Source organism: Xenia sp. Carnegie-2017, unplaced genomic scaffold (assembly GCF_021976095.1).
Source record: "Xenia sp. Carnegie-2017 unplaced genomic scaffold, XeniaSp_v1 HiC_scaffold_20, whole genome shotgun sequence".
In the NCBI taxonomy this organism is placed as follows: Eukaryota; Metazoa; Cnidaria; class Anthozoa; order Malacalcyonacea; family Xeniidae; genus Xenia; species Xenia sp. Carnegie-2017.
Window position 1 is genome coordinate 5,545,770 of NW_025813483.1, and position 23,407 is coordinate 5,569,176.

General features: G+C 39.2%; 2 protein-coding genes across 3 annotated transcripts; one reads left to right on the plus strand and one right to left on the minus strand.

Moving 5' to 3' along the window:
- Positions 1-1,185: 1,185 nt before the first annotated feature.
- On the minus strand, positions 1,186-16,335 carry LOC124441551. Its single transcript, XM_046992027.1, has 8 exons — positions 16,323-16,335; positions 14,982-14,986; positions 14,312-14,315; positions 11,918-11,974; positions 4,948-7,047; positions 4,046-4,359; positions 1,932-3,166; positions 1,186-1,805 (listed from the first exon to the last, which is right to left on the minus strand). Exons 5-8 carry the CDS (start codon positions 7,045-7,047, stop codon positions 1,480-1,482), a joined length of 3,975 nt encoding a protein of 1,324 aa, XP_046847983.1. The 5' UTR covers positions 11,918-11,974; positions 14,312-14,315; positions 14,982-14,986; positions 16,323-16,335; the 3' UTR covers positions 1,186-1,479.
- Positions 16,336-18,512: 2,177 nt separating this feature from the next.
- Positions 18,513-23,150, plus strand: LOC124443352 (trichohyalin-like). Of its 2 annotated transcripts, XM_046993854.1 has the most exons (4): positions 18,513-18,586; positions 19,205-19,320; positions 19,502-19,749; positions 19,933-23,150. In XM_046993854.1, the coding sequence occupies exon 4, from the start codon at positions 19,942-19,944 to the stop codon at positions 22,177-22,179; it is 2,238 nt and encodes a 745-aa protein (XP_046849810.1). In that variant the 5' UTR covers positions 18,513-18,586; positions 19,205-19,320; positions 19,502-19,749; positions 19,933-19,941; the 3' UTR covers positions 22,180-23,150. The 2 variants fall into 2 exon arrangements, with proteins under 2 accessions (XP_046849810.1, XP_046849809.1); XM_046993853.1 differs by lacking the exons at positions 18,513-18,586; positions 19,205-19,320 and having other exon boundaries at positions 19,480-19,749.
- The last annotated feature ends 257 nt before the right edge of the window (positions 23,151-23,407 follow it).

A 23,407-nucleotide genomic window follows, 5' to 3' on the forward strand; every position in this document is an offset into this window, starting at 1 on the left:
TTTTTCACGATTTATATAAAGTATATTGTTCACTGTGCATAATTAAATATTGCACTGGATTATTGTACCAGAAATGCATTTTTCTGGTGTTTCTGGTCGGCAAACGAATATAGCGATGTCACGATGTGAGTAATTAATACGTTCAGAAATTATTGACAGAAAGAATGTGAAGAGTCTACCTCGAAGAGTCTATGTCTTGCTTGTCTATGTCATAGAGTCTGTCTTGCTTCTTCGGAATTTGTTTTATATTATGAGTCTACCTCTGTTACACCAAATTTTTTGTGAAGTATAAAATAGCAGGTCACTTGTGAAACTGTTGATACCACAGATTGATACAATACACTCTGTCCAACACGGGGAAAAAATTTACTTGTTAAAGCAAGAAGAGTCACCAGACTTGTAGTATTGACTGTGTTTTACACATATATATAAACAATGTATTGTCATAGTCTAAACCAGTGGGTTATATGGCCACTGTCCACAGTGCTTAATGTACTGTTATGGTGATGTTATGCTACTGTTTTCAACATTTTTATTGTCTTTTTTACCATTCAGGCATGTATATGCATATAAAACTTTCTACACATTCTTGTTATTGAAAATATCAAACCTAAATTATTTATTCTGAGCAAAATATTTAATTTGTGCTTGTAACATGTGTCAATTTCTGACTGATTTTTGTAATATGCCTGTTCTATTACAATACATCCATAGATCGAGTATGATATCGCTGTATTTGCCACACGAACTAAGCCACACTATCGCAGATTGTGCTGTGATACGATATTTATATGTGCAAATTCCAGTACTTAAGCCTTAGTCGCTACTGATGCTTTCAAATCGAGCTACACTTGAAATCAATTTTACGGCGATGTATTGGCGTATTCTTCAATTTTTTTCTTACAAACTATAGTCACAATGATTTATTTCATAAATAGTGCAAAAAAGTTGATGCAACCTCCGCGATTTGCTAATAATTGCGAGATATTAACTTGGACCACATATTTTCTAATACAACGCCATATTGATTCTCACTACTTTGGGGCTCCGGAGTAAATTTGCCCGGCTTCAACTTTTATGTCAGTTGCACTATCTAGTGTATTATTAGATCTGTGATTTACTCTCATGTAAATAACCCAACAAACACTTCACTCATTTTAAGGAGCTTTACAACTTCAGACTAGATAGATTGCAAACGTATTAATCTCATATACAATGTAAAAGTTCCATACAAGTTTCTTAGCTAACAGAAAAAACTGTTCCAGTAAATGAGTATTGAAAACTTGAAAATACAAATGTTTGTATTGAATATTATCAAGAATATATTTAAACCTTATTTATATACAACTGTTGTTGTTAGGACTTTAGTGTAAATTTTTTCCTTAATTCACGGAACCACAAATCCATTTCTTCTATCTCGTTGTAAATTTTCTCAAACACGGAAGTTTTTCTAGCAACTAGCAATAAAAAGCTTCAGTGTTAATTTCTATAGTATTGCTCGTTCATAACAATCTTTTGCTTTTTCGTACTCTCCCGTATGTTTGTAAACCAAACCCAGATTATTGTAAGTTGTTGCACTATTAAAATCGTCAGGTCCAAATGCTTTCGTTTGAATTTCCATCGCTCGTTCATAAAAATCTTTGCTTTTTTGTACTCTCCCATATTACTGTAAACAGAACCTAGATTGTTGTAAGTTGTCGCAATATCAACATGGTCCGGTCCAAATGCTTCCGTTTCAATTTCCATCGTTCGTTCATAAAAATCTTTTCGTTTTTTGTACTCTGCCATATCACTGTAAACAGAACCTAGATTGTCGTAGGTTATCGCAATTTTAACATTGTCAGGTCCAAATGCTTTCGTTTGAATATCCATCGCTCATTCATAAAAATCTTTTCCTTCTTTGTACTCTCCCATATTACTGTAAACAGAACCCAGATTGTTGTACGTTGTCGCAATATAAACATGGTCAGGTCCAAATGCTTTCGTTTGAATTTCCATCGCTTGTTCGCAAAAAACTTTTGCTTTTTCATACTCTCCCATTTCTATGTGAACCAAACGCAGATTGTTGCTCGTTGTCGCAATATGAACATGGTCAGGTCCAAAAGCTTTTGTGTAAATTTCTATTGCTCGTTCGAAAAAATCTTTTGCTTTTTCGTACTCTCTCATATCTTGGTGAACTAAACCCAGATCGTTGTAAACTGTCGCAATATAATCATGGTCAGGTCCAAATGCTTTTCTGTAAATATCTATTGCTCGTTCGTAAAAATCTTTTGCTTTTTCGTACTCTCCTATATCTTTGTGAACGAAACCCAGATTGTGGTAAGTTGCTGCAAAATTAACATGGTCAGGTCCAAATGCTTTTGTGTAAATTTCTATTGCTCGTTCGTAAGAATCTTTTGCTTTTTCGTGCTCTCCCATATCTTTGTGAACCAAACCCAGATTGTTGTAAGTTATTGCAATATTAACATGGTCAGGTCTGAATGTTTTCGTGTCAATTTCCATCGCTCGTTCATAAAAATCTTTTGCTTTTTTGTACTTTCCCATAACTCTGTAAACCGAACCCAGATGGCGGTACGTTGTTGCAATATTAACGTGGTCAGGTCCAAATGCTTTCGTTTGAATTTCCATCGCTCGTTCGTAAAAATCTTTTGCTTTTTCGTACTCGCCCATGTCATTGTAAACTAAACCCAGATTGCAGTACGTTGTTGCAATATTAACATGGTCAGGTCCAAATGCTTCTCTTTCAATTTCCATTGCTCTTTCGTAAAAACTTTTTGCATTTTTGTACTCTCCCATTTCTTGGTAAACCAAACCCAGATTGTTGTAAGTTGTCGCAATATTAACATGGTCAGGTCCAAATGCTTTCGTTTTAATTTTCATCGCTCGTTCATAAAAATCTTTTGCTTTTTCGTACTCTCCTATTTTACTGTAAACCAAACCCAGATGATTGTACGTTGATGCAATATTAACATTACCAGGTCCAATCGCTTTTGTTTGAATTTTCATCGCTCGTTCATGAAAATCTTTTGCTTTTTCGTACTCGCCCATGTCATTGTAAACCAAACCCAGATTGTTGTACGTTGTCGCAATATCAAAATGATCAGGTCCCAATGCTCGCGTTTGAATTTCTGTCGCTCGTTCATAAAAATCTTTTGCTTTTCGTACTCTCCCATATCATCGTAAAACGAACCCAGATTGCAGTACATTGTCGCAATATTAACATAGTCAGGTCCAAATGCTCTCGTTCGAATTTCTATCGCTCGTTCATAAAAATCTTTTGCTTTTTCGTACTCTCCCATTTCTTTTGAACCAAACCCAGATTGTTGTAAGTTGTCGCAATATTAACATGGTCAGGTCCAAATGCTCGCGTTTGAATTTCCATTGCTCGTTCATAAAAATCTTTTGCTTTTTCGTACTCTCCCATTTCTTTGTGAACCAAACCCAGATTGTTATACGTTGTCGCAATATTAACATGGTCAGGTCCAAATGCTTTCGTTTTAATTTTCATCGCTCGTTCATAAAAATCTTTTGCTTTTTCGTACTCTCCTATTTTCCTGTAAACCAAACCCAGATTGTTGTACGTTGTCGCAATATCAACATGATCAGGTCCAAATGCTTTTTTGAAAATTTCTATTGTTCGTTCGTAAAAATCTTTTGCTTTTTCGTACTCTCCTATTTTACTGTAAACCAAACCCAGATGATTGTACGTTGATGCAATATTAACATTACCAGGTCCAATCGCTTTTGTTTGAATTTTCATCGCTCGTTCATGAAAATCTTTTGCTTTTTCGTACTCGCCCATGTCATTGTAAACCAAACCCAGATTGTTGTACGTTGTCGCAATATCAAAATGATCAGGTCCCAATGCTCGCGTTTGAATTTCTGTCGCTCGTTCATAAAAATCTTTTGCTTTTTCGTACTCTCCCATATCATCGTAAAACGAACCCAGATTGCAGTACATTGTCGCAATATTAACATGGTCAGGTCCAAATGCTCTCGTTCGAATTTCTATCGCTCGTTCATAAAATCTTTTGCTTTTTCGTACTCTCCCATTTCTTTTTGAACCAAACCCAGATTGTTGTAAGTTGTCGCAATATTAACATGGTCAGGTCCAAATGCTCGCGTTTGAATTTCCATTGCTCGTTCATAAAAATCTTTTGCTTTTTCGTACTCTCCCATTTCTTTGTGAACCAAACCCAGATTGTTATACGTTGTCGCAATATTAACATGGTCAGGTCCAAATGCTTTCGTTTTAATTTTCATCGCTCGTTCATAAAAATCTTTTGCTTTTTCGTACTCTCCTATTTTCCTGTAAACCAAACCCAGATTGTTGTACGTTGTCGCAATATCAACATGATCAGGTCCAAATGCTTTTTTGAAAATTTCTATTGTTCGTTCGTAAAAATCTTTTGCTTTTTCGTACTCTCCCATATCATAGTAAACCCCACCCAGATGGCAGTACGTTGTCGCGATATTAACATGGTCAAGTCCAAATGCTTTTTTGTGAATTTCTATTGTTCGTTCGTAAAAATCTTTTGCTTTTTCGTACTCTCCCATATCATTGAAAAGCGAACCGAGATAGCAGTTCATTGTCGCAATATAAACATGGTCAGGTCCAAATGCTTTTGTGTAAATTTCTATTGTTCGTTCGTAAAAATCTTTTGCTTTTTCGTACTCTCCCATTTTTTGGTAAACCGAACCCAGATTGCAGTACGTTGTCGCAATATTAACATGGTCAGGTCCAAATGCTTTCGTTTTAATTTTCATCGCTCGTTCATAAAAATCTTTTGCTTTTTCGTACTCTCCTATTTTACTGTAAACCAAACCCAGATTGTTGTACGTTGTCGCAATATCAACATGATCGGGTCCAAATGCTTCTGTTTGAATTTCCATTGCTCTTTCGTGAAAATCTTTTGCTTTTTCGTACTCTCCCATATCTTCGTGAACCAAACCCAGATTGTTGTACGTTTCTGCAATATGAGCATGGTCAGGTCCAAACGCTTTTGTTTGAATTTTCATCGCTCGTTCATGAAAATCTTTTGCTTTTTCGTATTCTCCATTCATCAAAAACAACCCACCAAGCTCGTTGTATGAATAGGAAACATCAACATGATTGACACCTAACGCTCTAGTTTGAATTGTTATTATATTTTTAAGTACATTCATGGCGTGTTCATAGTTGCAAAATTTTTCTAATACATTTACAAAGTAATTGGCAATTTTCAAATTTTTTTCATCAAGTTTTTGTTTTCTATAGAAAAAAAATAACGATTTCTCGTTTATCAACTTATTTTGAAAGTGCTTAAATGACGAATTGTTTAAGAATTTAATAAGATGCGGAGTTATTTTGATTTGATCTTCTCTGTCTTTAAAATGATAGAGTGCCCTAGCGACTTGACACGCAAGTAGAGACATCTTAGTCGAATTTTTTGCTTTTTGTTTACTGCAAGAGGTCTGCCAAGATTGGTAATTTATGATAGCTTCATGTACAACCCGATGCAGGCGGATGTCGTTGTTTTCCGATTGAAGAATTAACGAACAATGCTTTAATTGAAGACATATCTCTTCTGCAGATATATGTGGGTCAATGCTTTTAATATATTGTATGATAATATCTTGTGGTAACGGATCGAAAGATATTATCGAGAAAAGACCAAAAATTTTTGCCATTAATATGGATTCTTGAGTACTTTTTTGTACTGCCAACTCAACGGTTTTTAATAAAGTTGAATTACCTCCAGAATATGCTGTATTGATCTTTTGAAATGTGGCATCCATGCTCTGTCGCTCTCCTTCATTCAACTTATCGAAATATTGTTCCCACGTGAATTCCAGATTTGCACTTTTTACACTACCTACGTAGTAAGCAGCACTTGCCAGGACCAATGGTTGACGATCTAATTTTTCTGACAAATTCTTCAAAAACTCTTCATCATGATTATGAACATCGGTATAAACAGATAGAAGTTGACGACATTCTTTATCATTCATACCATGACTAATTGAAATGTGTTTGTTTAGATTTCCATCTAGTGGTATAGCATCTGTATTTTGAACAGTTACTACAATTTGTCCATTTTTCCAATTATGATCACCAACTTGAGGTAATAATTGATAAATTTTATCAAGTTGAACCACGTTATCTACAAGAATCCACCATATTTTCCAAGATTTCAGTTTTTGTGTCAGCAAGACATGAAATTGTTTGATTCTGTCTTCGCTGCTTTCTCCCTTTTTTAAAATATTTTCAAGAAAATGTTCATGGATGTTCAAACGTTGACAAAGTTCATTGTAAGTTTTTAAGAGAGAGTCAGCATCTTTTCCTTCGAGTGTCATCACAAATGTAGTTTTATTTTCCCAGTCAACAGAGTTAAACATTTTGTCGCAAATTTGTCTGGCTAATTGAGATTTACCACTGCCAGGATTACCAGAAATATAGTAATATGTCAGTTCATTATTGTTAGTACTGCGCAAGTTATTGAGATCTGCTGTGATTTGATTAAGTAATTCTGTACGTTGAACTACATGGTGATTTGGTTTGCAAGGAAGTACTTGAAAAGAATTAAATGTGTTTCTTTCATTTTTTATTTCATTAATTTCATTGAATGAAAATCCTAGAGCTTGAAACGAATTTTCAATATCACAAACCATTTTGTCAAATTCGGTATCAGATACTCTTCCAAAATTATTATGAATAAATTTGTTTCTAACAATACGAAGTGCATCAACTGCAGAACTAACTTTTGTGTTAACTTTTGTTCCTATTGAGTTGGAAAACAATATTGCTGCAAACAGTGTTGTACAATCCCACTTACTGGTGTCACCATCTTGAAAATTTGGCAGAATATGTTTGTCATGAGGTGGCTTTTTTGTTTTTTCAATATTGAACAACTTCTGACCACTAACGTTTGTATTTTCCCATACTCCAAGGGATCCTTCGTAATGAGTGTTCCACTCTACGATAAATATATCAACAAGTTTCTTTTTAACAGCATCTGTAAGTATTTTCTGCATGTAGCAGTTATTCCTTTCTTCTTTTGACTCCATCTACGGATCATAAAATGATCATAAGATGAGCAATAATTATTTATAAATACAATTTATGGACAACTGAAATAGTTGAAGATTGAGTTGATAAATTTCCAGTTGTACATGAAAATTGTCAACCAATGTGGCAGCAGAAACGTAGAAAAATATTTTCGTGCATTTAGGTATTTTTGTGGCAGTTTTGAAAACTTATTGAAAACCTTCATAAGTGTAGCTAAGAGCAATGCAAGTAGTTGCTCTATTGGTGTGTTTGCAAATCGATCTGATCTCTACCAATTAAATCAATCAATCAATTGAAGGGAATTTGCAGATCACTCAAATTCATGTTAGAGGAAAAGTTAAAACGTTTTTCTAATTTGCCTGTTTCGCATCATTGCACGAAATTATGCAATTTTCATATTTGAGAAAGTTGCTATAAAAACATGTCAAGTATTCCATAGAAGCACTACCTTTCACTAGTGAAGGGTATAACTGAGCAAAAAGTATACTTCAATCTAAGTATGGGAAGGAGTCAGAAGTGATCAAATCCTACACCAAAGAAATTCTTGACTTACCCAATATACCAGAGGCCAATGTACAGAAGGTGCATTAATTCTGTGAAAGACTCACCTATTGCGTACAGTCTTTAGAAACTATGGGAGAACGGGAGCAGATCAATGGAAGTGTTGCAATGACATTGGACAAATCGTCTGGTATAAGAAGCTACTTGGTTCACACAGATCCCAACTGGGATGAATGGGATTATATTAAGCTAATAGAAGCCTTAACCTTGTGGACTAGACGAAATCCTAGAAATTCTATATGTGAAGGAGAAAAAAAGAAAATCGAAACCGGCTCCGAGAAAAACTATTCAACATTAAATTGGGTCAGCGTAAATGTGTCTATTGCGATGCAAAGGATCACAAATCAGCTGACTGCCCAAAGGTGACAGATATCAAAGAAAGAAAACAACTATTGGCAAAAAAGCGCCGCTGTTTCAAGTGTACCGGAGAAGGGCAGAGAGCTGCAGATTGTACCAGTAAAATAACATGTCAACATTGCGAGAGAAGACATCATACTTCTTTGTGTGACCAAGCAGTGGGTAAGAAGACCCTGATGACCGCAACAAAAACCAACGAAGGAGTCTTTCCAGTCTTGACAGTGAAAGTTAATGGGATCATGTGTAGAACATTAATTGATTCTGCAAGGTTGGTAAGTGTCCTTGGCCTAAAAACCTGTTGACATAACAACTAAACAAGTGGACATGCTCCTTAGTAGTAGTGTAGAATGTCTAGAGACCTATGCAAATAAAGTGGAGTCACTCGCTAGAGAGTTTGGTATGGAAGTATATTTAATAAAAGTGGAAAAAAGTGAACTTTTATCAGTAAAAAACCCCCAATACAACCATATGATTTCCAAATACTCACACTTAAAAGGGATTGATATCCAAGACTGTGACACGAAGGCTCAGTTTCCAGTACATGTCGCTCTTGGGGGAGGGGAGTATGCCGGAATAAAAACAAAGAATCATCTCCGAATAGGCAAAGATGGCGAACATATCGCGGAGTTGACCAAGCTGGGATGGTTTTAGATGTACCCTGGGAAGGAATGTGATCATAATCATATGCTACTAACACAAACCACTCAAAAGGATTATGAGAAGTTGCGCCGGTGGGATGTTTTAGGACTTGCTGACAACTCAGAACACGATCAAATCTCAGTGTATGGAGAGCTTAAGGAGCAATTGGTCAGGAGTTCGGAAGGTTGATATGAGTCTGGTCTACTGTGGCAAGGTAACCATCCTCCCTTACCATCCCACAAGGAAGGAAGCTTGCGACGACTCAACTTTCTTGTAAAGAGATTAGACCGTGAAGGCATGGCCAGTGAGTATACCAAGACTATCGAGGAACAAGTCAGCAAAGGGGTAGTTGAATTTGTAACTGAGCTCCGAGTTGTGGAGATATAGAAAAGGCATTCCTCCAGATCCGGATAAAAGAACAAGAAAGAGATGCCTTACGGTTCCACTGGAAGATTGACAGTCAACCTGAACCCTTGACATATAGATTCACAAGAGTCGTCTTTGGCCTAACCTGCCTTCCATTTCTACTTGGGGGAGTGTTAGAGCAACACCTAGAAACTTGGAAAAGAAAGATGCCAGATATCGTTGAGGAACTGAAGAAGTCTATGTATGTAGACGATCTGCTTAGTGGGGAACAAACAGTAGACGAAGCCAAAGAAAGAAAAAGGAAATCAATCAATGTATTCAACGACTCCAAGTTCAATTTGCATAAGTGGAACTCAAATGCCCATGAGCTTAAAGCGGATGAAAAAGAAAAGGATGATGAAAAAAAACTTTAGCAAAACAACAACTTGGAACAAAAACTGGAGAATCTAACGTTTTGGGACTGTTATAGGAAAAGAAAAGTGACGAGATTTCCATAGTGATCCCATCAGAGAATTCGACAAAAACAAAACGAGAAGTACTAAGTAGATTGGTAAAGTTTTGTGACCCTTTGGTAATTACATCACCCTTTTTTCTAGAGGGAAAGATAATTTATCGCGATATCTGTAAGGAGAAGTTCTTATGGGATGTACAGCTAAGCCATTGTTTGAAGTATCGATGGGATTGCTGGGAGAACAATCTTCCGTGTGAAGTAAGTGTTCCGCGATCATTAGCTGGGTTCCGAGAACCAATCAAGTCGTTAAAACTGCATGCATTCGTGGATGCTAGCACACAAGGTGTAGGAGCTGCATTGTACTCAGTTATTCGTGAAGAATTGGGAACTACTCAAATTCTAATTTCTGGTAAAAGTCGTCTGTCAAAAGAGGGCCTAACTGTTCCACTGCTAGAACTTGTGTCAGCACACATGGCAGCGAACCTTCTTGAGAATGTGCGAAACGCATTGGATCATTTACAACGGCCGCAAAGTTTTGCATGGCTAGACAGCACTGTCACCTTGCATTAGATCCTTGGACGTGGTCAGTATGAGCAGTTTGTCTCAAACCGCGTCCGTAAGATACACCTACATCTTGAAATAAAATGGCAATATGCGCCCATCCGAAAATCCTGCAGATTTGGCCAGCAGAGGTGGAAAATTAAATCAGATGTGGCTCTACGCTCCAGAATGGTTATCCGATATGAGCAGATGGCCAAGTAATATAGCCACAACTCCATCTACTGCAACAGAAGCAGAAGCGACAGTTTCCTAAAAAAGTATCGCAATGACAACAAAACAGTACAGTGGTGATGTTTTGGAACAGTTATTAAGAAAATGCTCACTTAAACGAGCACCACGAGTGTCGTCAAGGCTCTTCAGGTTCATAAACAATTGTACACAAGGGGAAAAGAAAACAGGATCATTATCCTTACCGAGATTGAAGAGACTAAGATGAAATTTTTCAAACAAGCCCAAAAGCAAGGTTAATTACAACCTAAGTACGAGCAACAATACAAAGAATTTATTCTTACGCGTAATACAGAAGGGATTCTAGAATGTCGTGGCCGAATTGTGGGTCACTATCCTATCTACCTTCCCACATATTCCTTGCTCGCTCAAAGGGTGGTGGAAAAATTGCATCGTGAAACGTTACATGGAAGTGTTGAGTTAACAATGGCTGCTGTAAGAGAGTATTGGGTACCTAAGTTAAGAAGCCTTGTAAAGAAAGTTAGAAAGGAGTGCTTTGGTTGCAAAAGATATTGAGCGACATCAGTTCCAACACCCCCTCCTGGAAAGTTACCCGAAGACCGGACTTGTGGCAAAACAGCGTTCGAGGTAATTGGCGTAGATTTTGCGGGACCAATACGTTACAAAAAGAAGTCAAGCTAGGATTGCAAAGCATATATGGCGTTGTTTTCATGTAGTCTAACTCGAGCAGTGTACTTGGACATGATGCCGGACTTATCTGCTTCAACGTTCATACCAAGTTTGAAACGGTTTTAAACCAATGGAATTAGCTTGTGATCGACAGAGCCATTAAGAGAGACCTGATCTTAATCTAGACGATAAACCATTTAAACCAAAGCGTAAGGCAGCTGAAAATGCCGCGGGGATTATCCAATCGATTGCTGACGAAGAAAACGAAGAGATTTGAAACACTCCATAGATCAGCAACCCATATAGATATACATCTTATCTTCAGATGTTCAGGGGGAGTGTGTTTGAAATAAGTTATTTTATTTGATTGTCCTAGTGACAGAGAGACAAATTCTCCTTAATTATAATTTTTGTCAACCAATAGACTTTGCAAAATTTTGAGTGATGTTTTGTTGTGAATGGGTTGAAGATATAGTCTGAGTGAGTGAGCAATATGTATATGAGATAAACATTGCAAGAGAATAAAGTTCTTTATTCATCAGGCTTGAGTTGTTGCATCCATTTGACATAATCAAAGGAATATTGCCTGGGCGACAAGTAAGATTCACAAAAAGATCTTTAAGATTATGTTGACTGTTTTTGGTTGCCAATTCAGAGTATGTTTAAAGAAGATTTGTAATTTGTATAAGACGTAACAAATTAATGAAAAAAGTAAATTTGTACACGTCTTGATAAAAGCCATTTTACAAAAAGTAAAATTATTTCACATAATGACATGCATATCTAACATTCTTTGACGTGTCATTATTTTGACTCATCTTGCCAATTTGTAGCTTCTCCACACAAATAATATTTAAATAAACTTTTTTAATGTGTAGTTTATGTTAATGTGAGAAAGGTCGGTACTTTCCAATGGTAAAATGTCTAAGTAAAATACCGTTTGTTTAAAAATTTCATCAAAATTAACAAAAGTTGTCCGTATAACACATGCGTAGTACTAAAATTATTGATATAAGTCATTTGTGACAGATTACATCAAAACAGACCAATACAGATAGAATTTAAAATCAACATACCTTGGCAAATTAAGAAACCTTAAAGACGACACAACCAACTACATGATGTCTTTGCTTCTGCTTGATAATAAAGAAATTGGAATGTTTATTTGAAGCTTGATTTTAATCACCTGCTGTTTTTATTGTACAATATTGAATTCTGTTCATACCCAATAGAATATGAATTGCAAATTTTTATTTTAGCTATGACTGAAGCAAACACAAAGAAGTATTTACTTGGAAGCTTTATGCCATAAACCTTTCACAGTTTACTATGATTTATTTCATTTATTGAACATCCTGACTTAAATACAAACTAACTGAAATAATCATAAAGGAAGACGGGGAAGCCAGCCTTTTACAAGTAAGATAGCTCAAAAATTAAAGATTTATATTTTAGGAAGTTAAGAAAATCGATAAACAGAGCTTCTCTGAAACTGTCTGCGTTCCACCTTTGAAACGTGCTCATTGAAGTTTTGTCATTTTGTAAACTTTTGATGCAGATAAACAAATTATTTGATCAGGGGCGCGAGAAGCATGTAAAAGTTGGGGAGCTCAAGATTTGAGGGGCGGTCTTTGTTTAAAAAGGGAATTTCAGAGTAATTAATCTCGAAGTCTCTACTTTCGAATAATTTTGTTACATCTCAGTAATCAGAGATACTTGAAAATTGATAGCGTTTAGACTTGATAGTTTACCATGCAAAGTTTTGTCATTTTGTGAACTTTTGACGCAAACAAATATTTTAAATAGTCTACCCTACAACAAGTTTAACAATTATAGACGAGAAAAAAATCACGTGTACTATCACGTGAAGAAGTGAGCTTTTCTCTCAAAGTAGGCGTAATTTCTAAAGACATACTTAGTAAAACGTTTTTATGTCATCATCTGTGTTATGAATAAGATATGAATGGGGAAAAAATTCTTGATAACAGCCATGTTTAAATAAAATTTAAATTATTGCACATAATGATATGAAGTAAATGGTTTAAACCCGGGAGCGTCGTTACATGTTTGTAAATGTAGATCGTCCAGGTTGGTATTGTCTCGAGAAGGACTGTTTTTGTATTTGTTGATTGACGTTTCGATAACCTTTGCGGTAGTCATCTTCAGAGTAAACGTCAGGTAAGCCGTATTTGTTATCTGCTTCTTACGTCATTGTATTGTGTGTACAGGAAATGTGTGGGTGTGAATTGTGTATTGTATTAGTGATTTGGTTAGCACTATTTTCCACCCAGCAAACCGCCCTTTACTTTGAAATATAATATTTTACACAATCGGAAATAAATTAAAGATGGCGGCTAATGGGAAAGAACCAAAAGCTAAAAGGAAACCATGCATGCACTTGTGCTAGGTCGTTTTGAGATGGCGAGTAATTTTATATTTTTACAATACAGTTTTTAATATCAACGTATGAAAATATTTACAGATAAATATTGCAGTATAAATTTTCATGCAACCACCTTAAGTTATAAACTTATAATCCAGGCTGGAAAATATGTCGTTTTTCGACGATTGTGTAAAATATTATATAAAATATTATATTGTGTAAAATATTAGATTGTGTAAAATATTATATTGTGTAAAATATTATATTTCAAAGTAAAGGGCGATTTGCTGGGTGGAAAATAGTGCTAACCTAGTGATTTAGTGTGAAGTGTAATGTTTTTAGTTGATCGTTTGTTTATATTGTGACTAAGTAGTTTGTCTCTCTTCTCTTGGCTTGGTTTCGCGAACGAAGATTTTATGAAGGGGGCTGTCCACGTCGACTACAGGCACGCTCGTGGCTAACAAGTCCGATGCGAGACAAACAGGTTCGGCCGCAGCGGCTACAGTCAAAGGTCACGTCAGGTACGGCTGCTGAAGCTTCCCGGTTCTTCCTCCTGCGCGTTTCTCCCTCAGGTTCTCTGTACGAGAGTCCTCTAAGGGGGAGACAGCCTGGTGGACAGTACGACGCCAGGCATCACGGTTAGCAGCAGGGACTTCTTCAGAGAGTCTTTGTAGCGTTTCTTCGGGGCCCCTCTGTCACGGTGGCCAGTGGAAAGTTCGCCATACAAGGCAATTTTGGGCAGGAATTGATCATCCATTCTGGAAACGTGCCCTGCCCAACGTAGCTGCGACTTCAGTAGCATGGCCTCGATGCTGGTGATCTCCGCCTGTTTGAAGACCTCAAAATTGGTGACGTAGTCACTCCAGTGTATGTTGAGGATGGTGCGGAGACAGCGGTGATGGAAACGCTCAAGCAGGCGTAGGTGGTGACGGTAGATTACCCACGACTTGGAGCCGTACAAGAAGGTGGTGAGTACGACAGCTCTGTACACGCTGATCTTGGTGCCCTTCTTCAAAGAATTGTTGTTCCACAATCTGTTATACAGTCTGCCAAAAGCGCTGCTTGCCTTGGCCAGTCTGTTGTCGACCTCCCTGTCGAACTTCCTATCTGATGTGATAACACACCCCAGGTAGGTGAACTGGTGAACGCTTTTCAGCTCAGTCTCGCCGATGGTAATGTGAGGAGGGCGGTACTCTACCCGAGGTGCGGGCTGATGGAGGACTTCCGTCTTTTCAAGCTGATCTCGAGTCCGAATAGCTGGACAGCCTGTGCAAAACAGGACGTGAGGCGCTGCAGGGCTCTTTCGGTGTGGGCAACAAGGGCAGCGTCGTCGGCAAAGAGAAAGTCTCGGATCATCTGCTCATGGGTCTTTGTATGGGCTTGCAGCCTCCTGAGGTTGAACAGGCTGCCGTCAAGGCGATAGCGAATGTAGACAGCTTCGTCATCGTCAAGGTCTTCTGTGGCTTGCCTAAGCATCATGCTGAAGAAGATGGTGAACAGAGTCGGAGTCAAGACACAACCCTGTTTCACGCCGTTGACGATAGGGAAGGGTTCTGAGAGGGGGCTGTTCAACCTGACTTGGCCGCTTTGGTCTTCATGCAGCTCGGTGATCATACTGAGGAACTTTGGGGGGCATCCGAAGCGCTCCATCATGAGCCAAAGTCCCTTCCTGCTCACTGTGTCGAAGGCTTTCGACAGGTGTAGAGTCCTTTGTTCTGTTCCCGGCACTTCTTTTGCAGTTGCCTGAGGACGAAGACCATGTCTGTGGTACCCCTGTTTGCTCTGAAGCCACACTGGTTTTCTGGGAGGTGGTCTTCTGCGATGATAGGTATTAGCCTGTTCAGGAGCACACGAGCAAGGATTTTTCCTGTGATCGAAAGCAGAGTGATCCCCCGGTAGTTGGAGCAGACTGACTTTTCCTCCTTGTTTTTGTACAAGGTAACGATGGCTGCATTACGGAGGTCTCTTGGAAGCTTTCCTTGTTGTTCCCAACAACAGACAAGGAGTTCGAGGAGCTTTCTGTGTAACGCTGGGCCTCCATCTTTCCAGATCTCTTGTGGGATGCCATCAACTCCTGCTGCCTTGCCACTCTTAATCTTTTCTATGGCTTCTGTGAGTTCCTTCATAGGGGTGGTTCGTCCAATTCCACTATAACTGGGAGCTGAGAGATGCGGAGGATTGCTGAGTTCTGAACGACTCGATCAGCACTGAAGAGGGCGTGGAAGTGCTCGGACCAGCGACTCAGAATAGACGCCCTGTCTTTGAGGAGCGCCTCACCGTCCGCACTGCGCAAAGGACTCTGGGCGTGGTGCGTAGAGCCGAACACTGCCTTAAGGGCTTCGTAGAAGCCTCTGTAGTCACCAGCGTCTGCGCATTGCTGAGTTCATTCTGCGAGGTTGATCCACCACTCGTTCTTAATCTCTCGAAGCTTGCGCTGGAGGTTGCTGCAAGTGCAACGCTTGGCAGCTTTCCTCACGGGACAGGACGGCTGAGCCAGGTGAGCCTGGTGGGCTGATCTCTTCTTAGCCAGCAATTCCAGGATCTCCTTGTTGTGTTCGTCAAACCAGTCTTTGTTCTTTTTAGTGGTGAGCTCCAGGACGTCTTCTGATGTCTGCAGTAGGGCTCTGTCAAATGAAGCCAAAGTGAATCAGATGAGGGATCTTCTGGGCAGCCGTTGTTTTCAAGCTTGAACTGCAAGCACGTCTGGAATTCAGCTCTCACTACAACTGATTGTAGCCTACTGAGCTTGAACATTTTCTTTGGGGGCCCTCCCTTTCTTGTTTTAGGTTTGAAGTGAAGTCTGAGTTTGCAGCGCATGAGGCGATGGTCAGTGTCACATTCTGCGCTGGGCATCACTCTGGTGTGTAAGACGTCTTGGATGTCTCGTTGGCGCACTAGAACGTAGTCAATAAGGTGCTAGTGTTTGGACCGAGGATGCATCCAGGTTGTTTTCAGACTGCCCTTTTTTTTGGAAGATGGTGCTGGTGACGACAAGTCGCTGCTCCATGTAAAACTCTAGCAGCAAGCGCCCGTTTTCGTTGCAGTTACCAACGCCATGTTTTCCAAGCACTCCTTTCCAGGCAACAGCGTCTTGTCACACTCTGGCGTTGAAGTCGCCAAGGATTATCACCTTATCGTCTACGGAGGTGTTTCGAAGAACTCTGCGGAGCTCTGAGTAGAACTTGTCTTTTTCTGCAGGCACAGCTTGAAGAGTTGGGACATACACACTGAAGAGCGTGGCATAGATTTTGTTCTTCAGAGGGAGGCGCTTGGACATGATGCGGTTAGAATAGCCAGTTGGCAGGTTTTCAAACTTGGAAGCAATGGAGGTTCTAACCATGAAGCCGACGCCTGCGAGACGCCTTTCTGTTGCAGGTTTTCCTGAAAAGAAGAGGGTATATTCTGCGCCATGCTCCTGAAGGCTGCCTTCTTCGGGGAAGCGAATTTCGCTGAGGGCAGCAATGTCGACATCAAGCTTGGAGAGTTCATGTACAATCAAAGCAGAGCGACGTTCAGGTCTGTTGCTGTCAGCTTTGTCAAGCATGGTTCTGATGTTCCAACATGCCAGCTTCAGTGCTTTTGCACCCATACCGGTGGGTGCGTACGTTCCTTTCTTTGTTGTTGTTTGACCGCTAGTAAAGATACCAGTTGACCACGGCAAGCCAACTGGGGGGATGAGAAACGAGCTTTGGTTAGGCCACCTTTTCTAGGCCACTCTCCTTGTGGAGCAAGCAGTGCTGTCCCTAAAAAGGGCTGCTTGGTCGTTCGGGGTGCCTCCGAGTGATGTTGTCATCTCGGGTCAACGTCAAGCGACCAATATCCCGAACCGCCTGCATGCAGGATTGAGACTGCGACTTCCAGTGACATCTTTCACCTGCCGGTTTCGCCCCTTTCCCATCGCTACAGGACTTAGTAGAGTTGAAGGCGTCGCATACGTGAACGTATCCTTCAAGCCTGCGCAGATGAGTTTTAAGGTGATGTGCAGTGTACGAAGTACTGGCCCCACCCTTTACACCCGGCTTCATCTGTCATGGCCCAGCGAGCTGGGACGGTGACAGCGAGATCCACGGGTCGTAGGTTTTACATCATACTGTCCTTGTCCTAGCCTCTGGCTCAAAAACCTACCTCGGAGGCACGAGGACATGATGGCCGTTGAGCTCGTCGTGGAGCCCTTCCACCCACATATTCATCATAATACTGATGTTAACCCTAGTCTTTTGCCCATGTTATAAGTAGTTATTTCTAAATCTCGTAATGTTCTTCATTACTCCTCATTGTCCCTTCTAAAGGTTTATGCAAACTTACATTCCAACCAAAGGCATCCGGATACTGGACAGTTCATTTTGAGGCTGTTGAAGGTAAATTTGCTCTATGATGTTGATTTGTTTTTCAAAAGATGATTTTATGTTTGGTCATGACCATTTTCTTTCTCCTTGAAAATTTTTAGTAACCGAGGGTCCTCCTTTAGAGGTATGTTAACAATATACGTATGTCTTTATCTTGAACTTATAATCCTTAATCATAGGATTAAGTTTTATGTCATGTGAATAACTCTTACAAACCTTGGGATTATGTTTAAAATTGTGTGGCAAAATTTTTAATTGCGTAAGTGTAGATTGGAATTTTTCATTCACGGGCCCCATGAGACCTTATGTGTGTGAATGATCTTATGGTGGAAGATTATATACATTCTTCTTTGGGCTGAATGAGGTCAATCCTATGTCACGAATCTAAAGCCATGGATTGAATCTTAAATCCAGGGGATTTTATCTTCAATTAATTCAACAGTTTTTATGTTGTTTATTTTGTAGACTATTAAAATTACTTTAAATAAAGGAAACAAGGGAATGGGCGTCAGCATCGTAGCTGCTAAGGTGAACATCTTCAATTTCTTTACTTCTCTTCCCCCCCCCCCGCGGCTATCATTATGTTTGTAATGCCCCTAGTCTATCTCCCCCTGGCATTATCAGGCTGGTATTGGTCCCAAAATTCCCTTCTCCCTGCTCTTGATGGTTGTACAATCGTTGAAGGAGTATCATTCAAAACTATGTGTACCAACCTTAGTCTTCTCATTAGTAAAAATCCAGGAAAAAATAGTTAGTCCTGCATATCCAAAAAACGCATTATATTTCAGGGCGGCGGTCAGGGAAAATCTGGTATGTACGTTAAAGAGGTTATTGCCAATGGACCAGCTGCTGTGGTACGTAGATTGATGTTTTAGACATTTTTAAGAATTCTTTTATTGGACAAATTGATTTCATTTTTTTTTTGTTTTCTTTGTGTTTTAGGATGGTCGTTTGAGTCCCGGTGACTAAATCATTGAGGTTGACGGCGAATCCTTGGTTGGGATAGAACAAGAGGAGTATGTATTTTCATAGTTTTTAATTTTTAAGTGATGTCTTATGGAAAAATCGCGTTTTTTTTACGATACCTGAATAAATCCCAACATCGTGATGTTATTATTTACGTATAATATTAAGATATGAAAGAAACTAGAACTGTCTTTTGAAATATCAGCACAGTCTACAGTTGGTATTGTAGTTCAGTTGGCGGACATTGAAGGGAATGATTATCTTGTTACTATACCTGAGTACATCACAACAACGTGATGTTATTATCTATGATATTAAAGATATGAAAGAAACTAGAACTGTATTTTGAAATATCATCATAGTCTACAGTTGGTATTGTATTCAGTTGGCAGACATTGGAGAGAATGATTATCTTGTTACTATACCTGAGTACATTACAACAACGTGATGTTATTGTGTATGATATTGAAGTATGAAAGAAACTAGAACTGTGTTTTGAAATATCATCATAGTCCACAGTTGGTCTTGTAGTTCAGTTAATAGAACATTGAAGACAATAACACAATTTTGTTATTTATAATATGTTACGTACAAACAGAAGACTACAGTAGAAATCGCTACATCATCAACGTGGATTTTTCCTTATTTCTGTTTCTTTCGTTTTAAAGTGCTGTGAAGATTTTAATAAAATGTGGCTCCATCGTGAATTTGACAATTGCAAAAGGAGCTGCAGAGCGTCATGGTGTCGTGAAGATATTGAACGATGTTGAATCTGTCCAGAAATGTGTGAATTTTTTCCTCTTTAAAAACTTGATTTCATCCCTTAGAATGTGCCGATTATAAGGGAGAGGAGTGGTGGGTTGATTTGATATTTGATTGATTCAAATTCTAAATCATTCCCCAAGTTGTAACTGTTATCGAGAATGTGCTTCTCAAAATCATTGTTTTTTGTCACGCTATGGTAGATGCTGAAAAAAAGACAACCTCTCCAATCCCACTACCGCGATTGCGTCCTCAACAGGATGGTGGTCAGCGATCTCCTCCTAACAACACAAGCGTCAAAACTCAACAGGATGGTGGTCAGCGATCTCCTCCTCTCAACGCAAGCGTCCAAACATTTGAAGATCCAAATACACTAGGAAAACCTTTTAAACCTGAACCAAATAGACGAATTCCATACGAGAGAAACTCGTTAGACAATCCTGATCACAAAGTGAGAACTTACACATAATATTGTAATTTTGCATGAATTGACGATGGAACCCTTTCTCGTTCCAATTTTTTATTTAATACAGTACTACCAACACGTTGAAAAACACTTTGGTGCACGTTACATGCGAAATCAGGACTTAGTTTTGTTTCTGTCGTAGATACTTAGTCAACTTTTTATATTAAGGCTTCTTCAATGGCTGCGAAAGTGGAATATAAGTTCGAGAGTCCACCTACTGGTCGTAAACCTCCACTTGGGAAACCTGGTGTGCCATATGCCAATCCTTTAGAAATACAACAGAGACAAGAGCAACTGAGGATTGAAAGGGAACGACAAGAACAACTGAGGATTGAAAGGGAACGACAACAGCAACTGAAGATTGAAAGGGAACGACAAGAACAACTGACGATTGAAAAGGAACGACAAGAAAAACAGAGGATTGAGAGGGAACGACAAGAAAAACAGAGGATTGAAAGGGAACGACAAGATCAACAGAGGATTGAAAGGGAACGACAAGAACAACAGAAGATTGAAAGGGAACGACAAGACCAACAGAGGATTGAAAGGGAACGACAAGAAAAACAGAGGATTGAATGGGAACGACAGGAACAACAGCGGATTGAAAGAGAACGACGTGAGCAAGAACGTCTGAGAATGTTGGAGGAAAAACAGGAACGAGAGAAGATTGAGAGAAATCGACAGGATCGTATGCGGATTGAAAGAGAACAAGAACGCGCAAGGATTGAACGAGAAAATGAGCAAGCCCATGAACAATCGAAAATGTCCGAGTTGGACGAAATGACTCGTCGCGAACGAGAGCTTGAATTGCTGTTGGAAGAAAAACGACGCGAAAAAGCAAGACGCCTTCAAGAACTTCAAAGACAGATCCAGGAGGAAGAGGAAAGAGCGTTGAAAGAAGAGCAAGAGTTAAGAGAACGTCTCAAAAAAGAAAGAGAAGAGAGAAAAGAACCACAAAAAACACAGCGACCATCGGATGTTGGTACAACGAAAATGAACAGATATCAAGATGATTCTACTTCAAGAGTGATGAATAGACCCATTGACGTTGAACCATCACAAAGAAATCCCAGACCATCCAACACCCAAGTACATTATGTGCTACTTAATGATGATAATAGTACACAAAGATCCAATCGACTCCCCAGAGCGCCCACACCTGCTGAGGTCAAACGAGTTGGTTCACAGCCAGCTTATGGTAAAATACCAACCTCTCCTATTATGGATGGTAGAAGCAGTGATGTCCGTGTTGGTAGACCTGGGGACAACAACAAAGGAGGACCAATGACGGCTGAAGATAACAAGAGCACGTCGTCGTCGTCAAAGCGATCGTTTCCACCCAATCAGAAGCGTTTCTCACCACAAAATAGCCAGGATGATTCATTGGATATTGATCCTGCGGAAATTGAAAGGCAATTTCAAGAACGTTTGGCAAAAGAAGCAAACAGTAAGAATGGAACGGACAGCGTCGATGGAGGAATGGTACGAGTCATTCGGGTACCTGTTCAACAAGAAAACTGGGAAAAGCCGGTTGACGATAAACCGCGCGCCCGCGTGGACTGGCAACGATCAGAAGAGGAGAAAAACCGCAGGGAACAACAATGGCGTCGTGAAGCAGATGAGCAACTTGTTCGTGATTTTCAGCAAAACGAATCTTTTAGACAAAGTGTGAGCACTGTTGCCGAGCCTGTACATGTGAATCCAGTAGACAGGGAGAAAGAAGAAGAACTTCGGAGACAACGAGAAGAAGACGACCGTCTCCGAGAAGCAAGAGCCAATCAGCTGCGAAATCGTATTATTGAAGGTCCTGACGATGATGGTCTTGATTCGTCGTACACCAACGGACGAACCCGTCGTGTGAAGTTCGCCAGTGTTCGCACCGAGATCGTCCAACCATCGCCTGACGCTGAGCTCGCAACATCTGGAGTGAAATTTGTTCACGATGGGAAGGTTGAAGATAGTGATGATGACGGTAGTGAAGAATTTCCTTTGCCTCCACCTCCCGCGGATAAAGACAACAATTTCTCGCCCCTACCTCAAAATCAGGTTGACTATTACCAGAGACCTCCACCTCCACCCAAGCCTCAATTTTTGGTCAACAATGGCAGTGGCCCCCCAGCGGAATATAAAGGCGCTCCTAACTCGACAGTCTACAGAGACAATGGTCATGTAGCCCGCGCACGGGATAGAATGAGTGATAATGGGTATGCGACTTACCCAGGTCCCGCTCGCCTGCAGAATAACAACATTCATCCAGTACCTAAACCTAGAAGTTTGTCCAACGACATGGGGAAATCCCCAAATCCAGAAACCTCTTTCAAAGACAAAGTGAAAATGCTAAATGAAAATCTGGCAATCAAGCGACCCGATGGATCACAAATGGCACAAAACTGGATCAACAGGGACTCCTTATGAAAATGACATTATAGTTAAGTTTTTATCAAGAGTCGTATTTGTTGATATTTCTCTTTAGAATTATCACAACAGTGGCTTGGTGTCTGATATTGCGCAACATTGAAAATTATTTAGTGGAACGGTGATGTTTTAGTGAAGACTGATTTGGTCTTCCCGTGACATTACACCAGAAATCCAAAGCACTGTCCGCTTTCTGGTAACAAATCATTCATTTTATTCTTATTGGTTCTATATTTGATCAAACGTTCAATTAGTAACAGTTTTAGAGCTATCTCTTTAGAAACAACTGAAGGTTCACAAATTTCCATAAACTTTTTCAATGAAGTCTATGAACAACTCGAAAATGTTCACCAAAATATCGTCGTTTTTTTCACTGAAAAACAACGTCATCTTCTAGTAATTATTAACTTTTTAAAACATCTCGAAAAATGCAGAGAATTGATATTTTTACTTCATTTGACAGAAAGGTTTAAAGGAATAGATTTAGCTATAAGAAATCCAACTTTGATTATTTCTATTAATGTTATACATAACACGTATAGTTGAAAAGGTCTTCATATATGAGGTTCGTACGAAATAAACATTGTATCTTGCAAGCCTTCTTATATGAAGTTCCATCGTAGGGAAATATTTAGGCTTTTATTGTAACCAGTAGTTAGCACAAATCGATTTTTTGAACTTTTTCTTAAGTATAAACGTTAGGGACATAAAAATACAAGTCAGCCAATCGTTTCGATGGACTTCTTGCGTCAGGAAAAGTTTGGAAACAATTATTTACTTGTTTGCCCCATTTATGTAAGACAAAATGCTACATCGAAGTACGGAGGATGTGTAAAGCAAACTGACGTTGGTTTTTTTGAAACTTGGCTGACATGCATTATATCGATAATATATCATACACGAACAATGAGAATTGTATATAGTTTATATACGTGTATATTGTAATAACAAGAGTATTTCTTTAGACCAAACATCGTTGTGTTCATTTTTTAAAGCAAGGGACAGATCAGTGATTACCGTATAAGATCCTGTGGCCTGTTAAAAATTGTAACGGTTCAAGGAAAGGCGTTTATTCGTCTCAGGTGTTTAGTAGAGAGAAAGAAGTTTGTATTTGTATATCACCTTAAACGTGAACAAACGGAAAGAAAATTAAGATTTGTTTATTGAGATTAGATAATGAAGATTTTAAATATAAGAATTTTGACAATTCACACGCAGTTTCGAAATC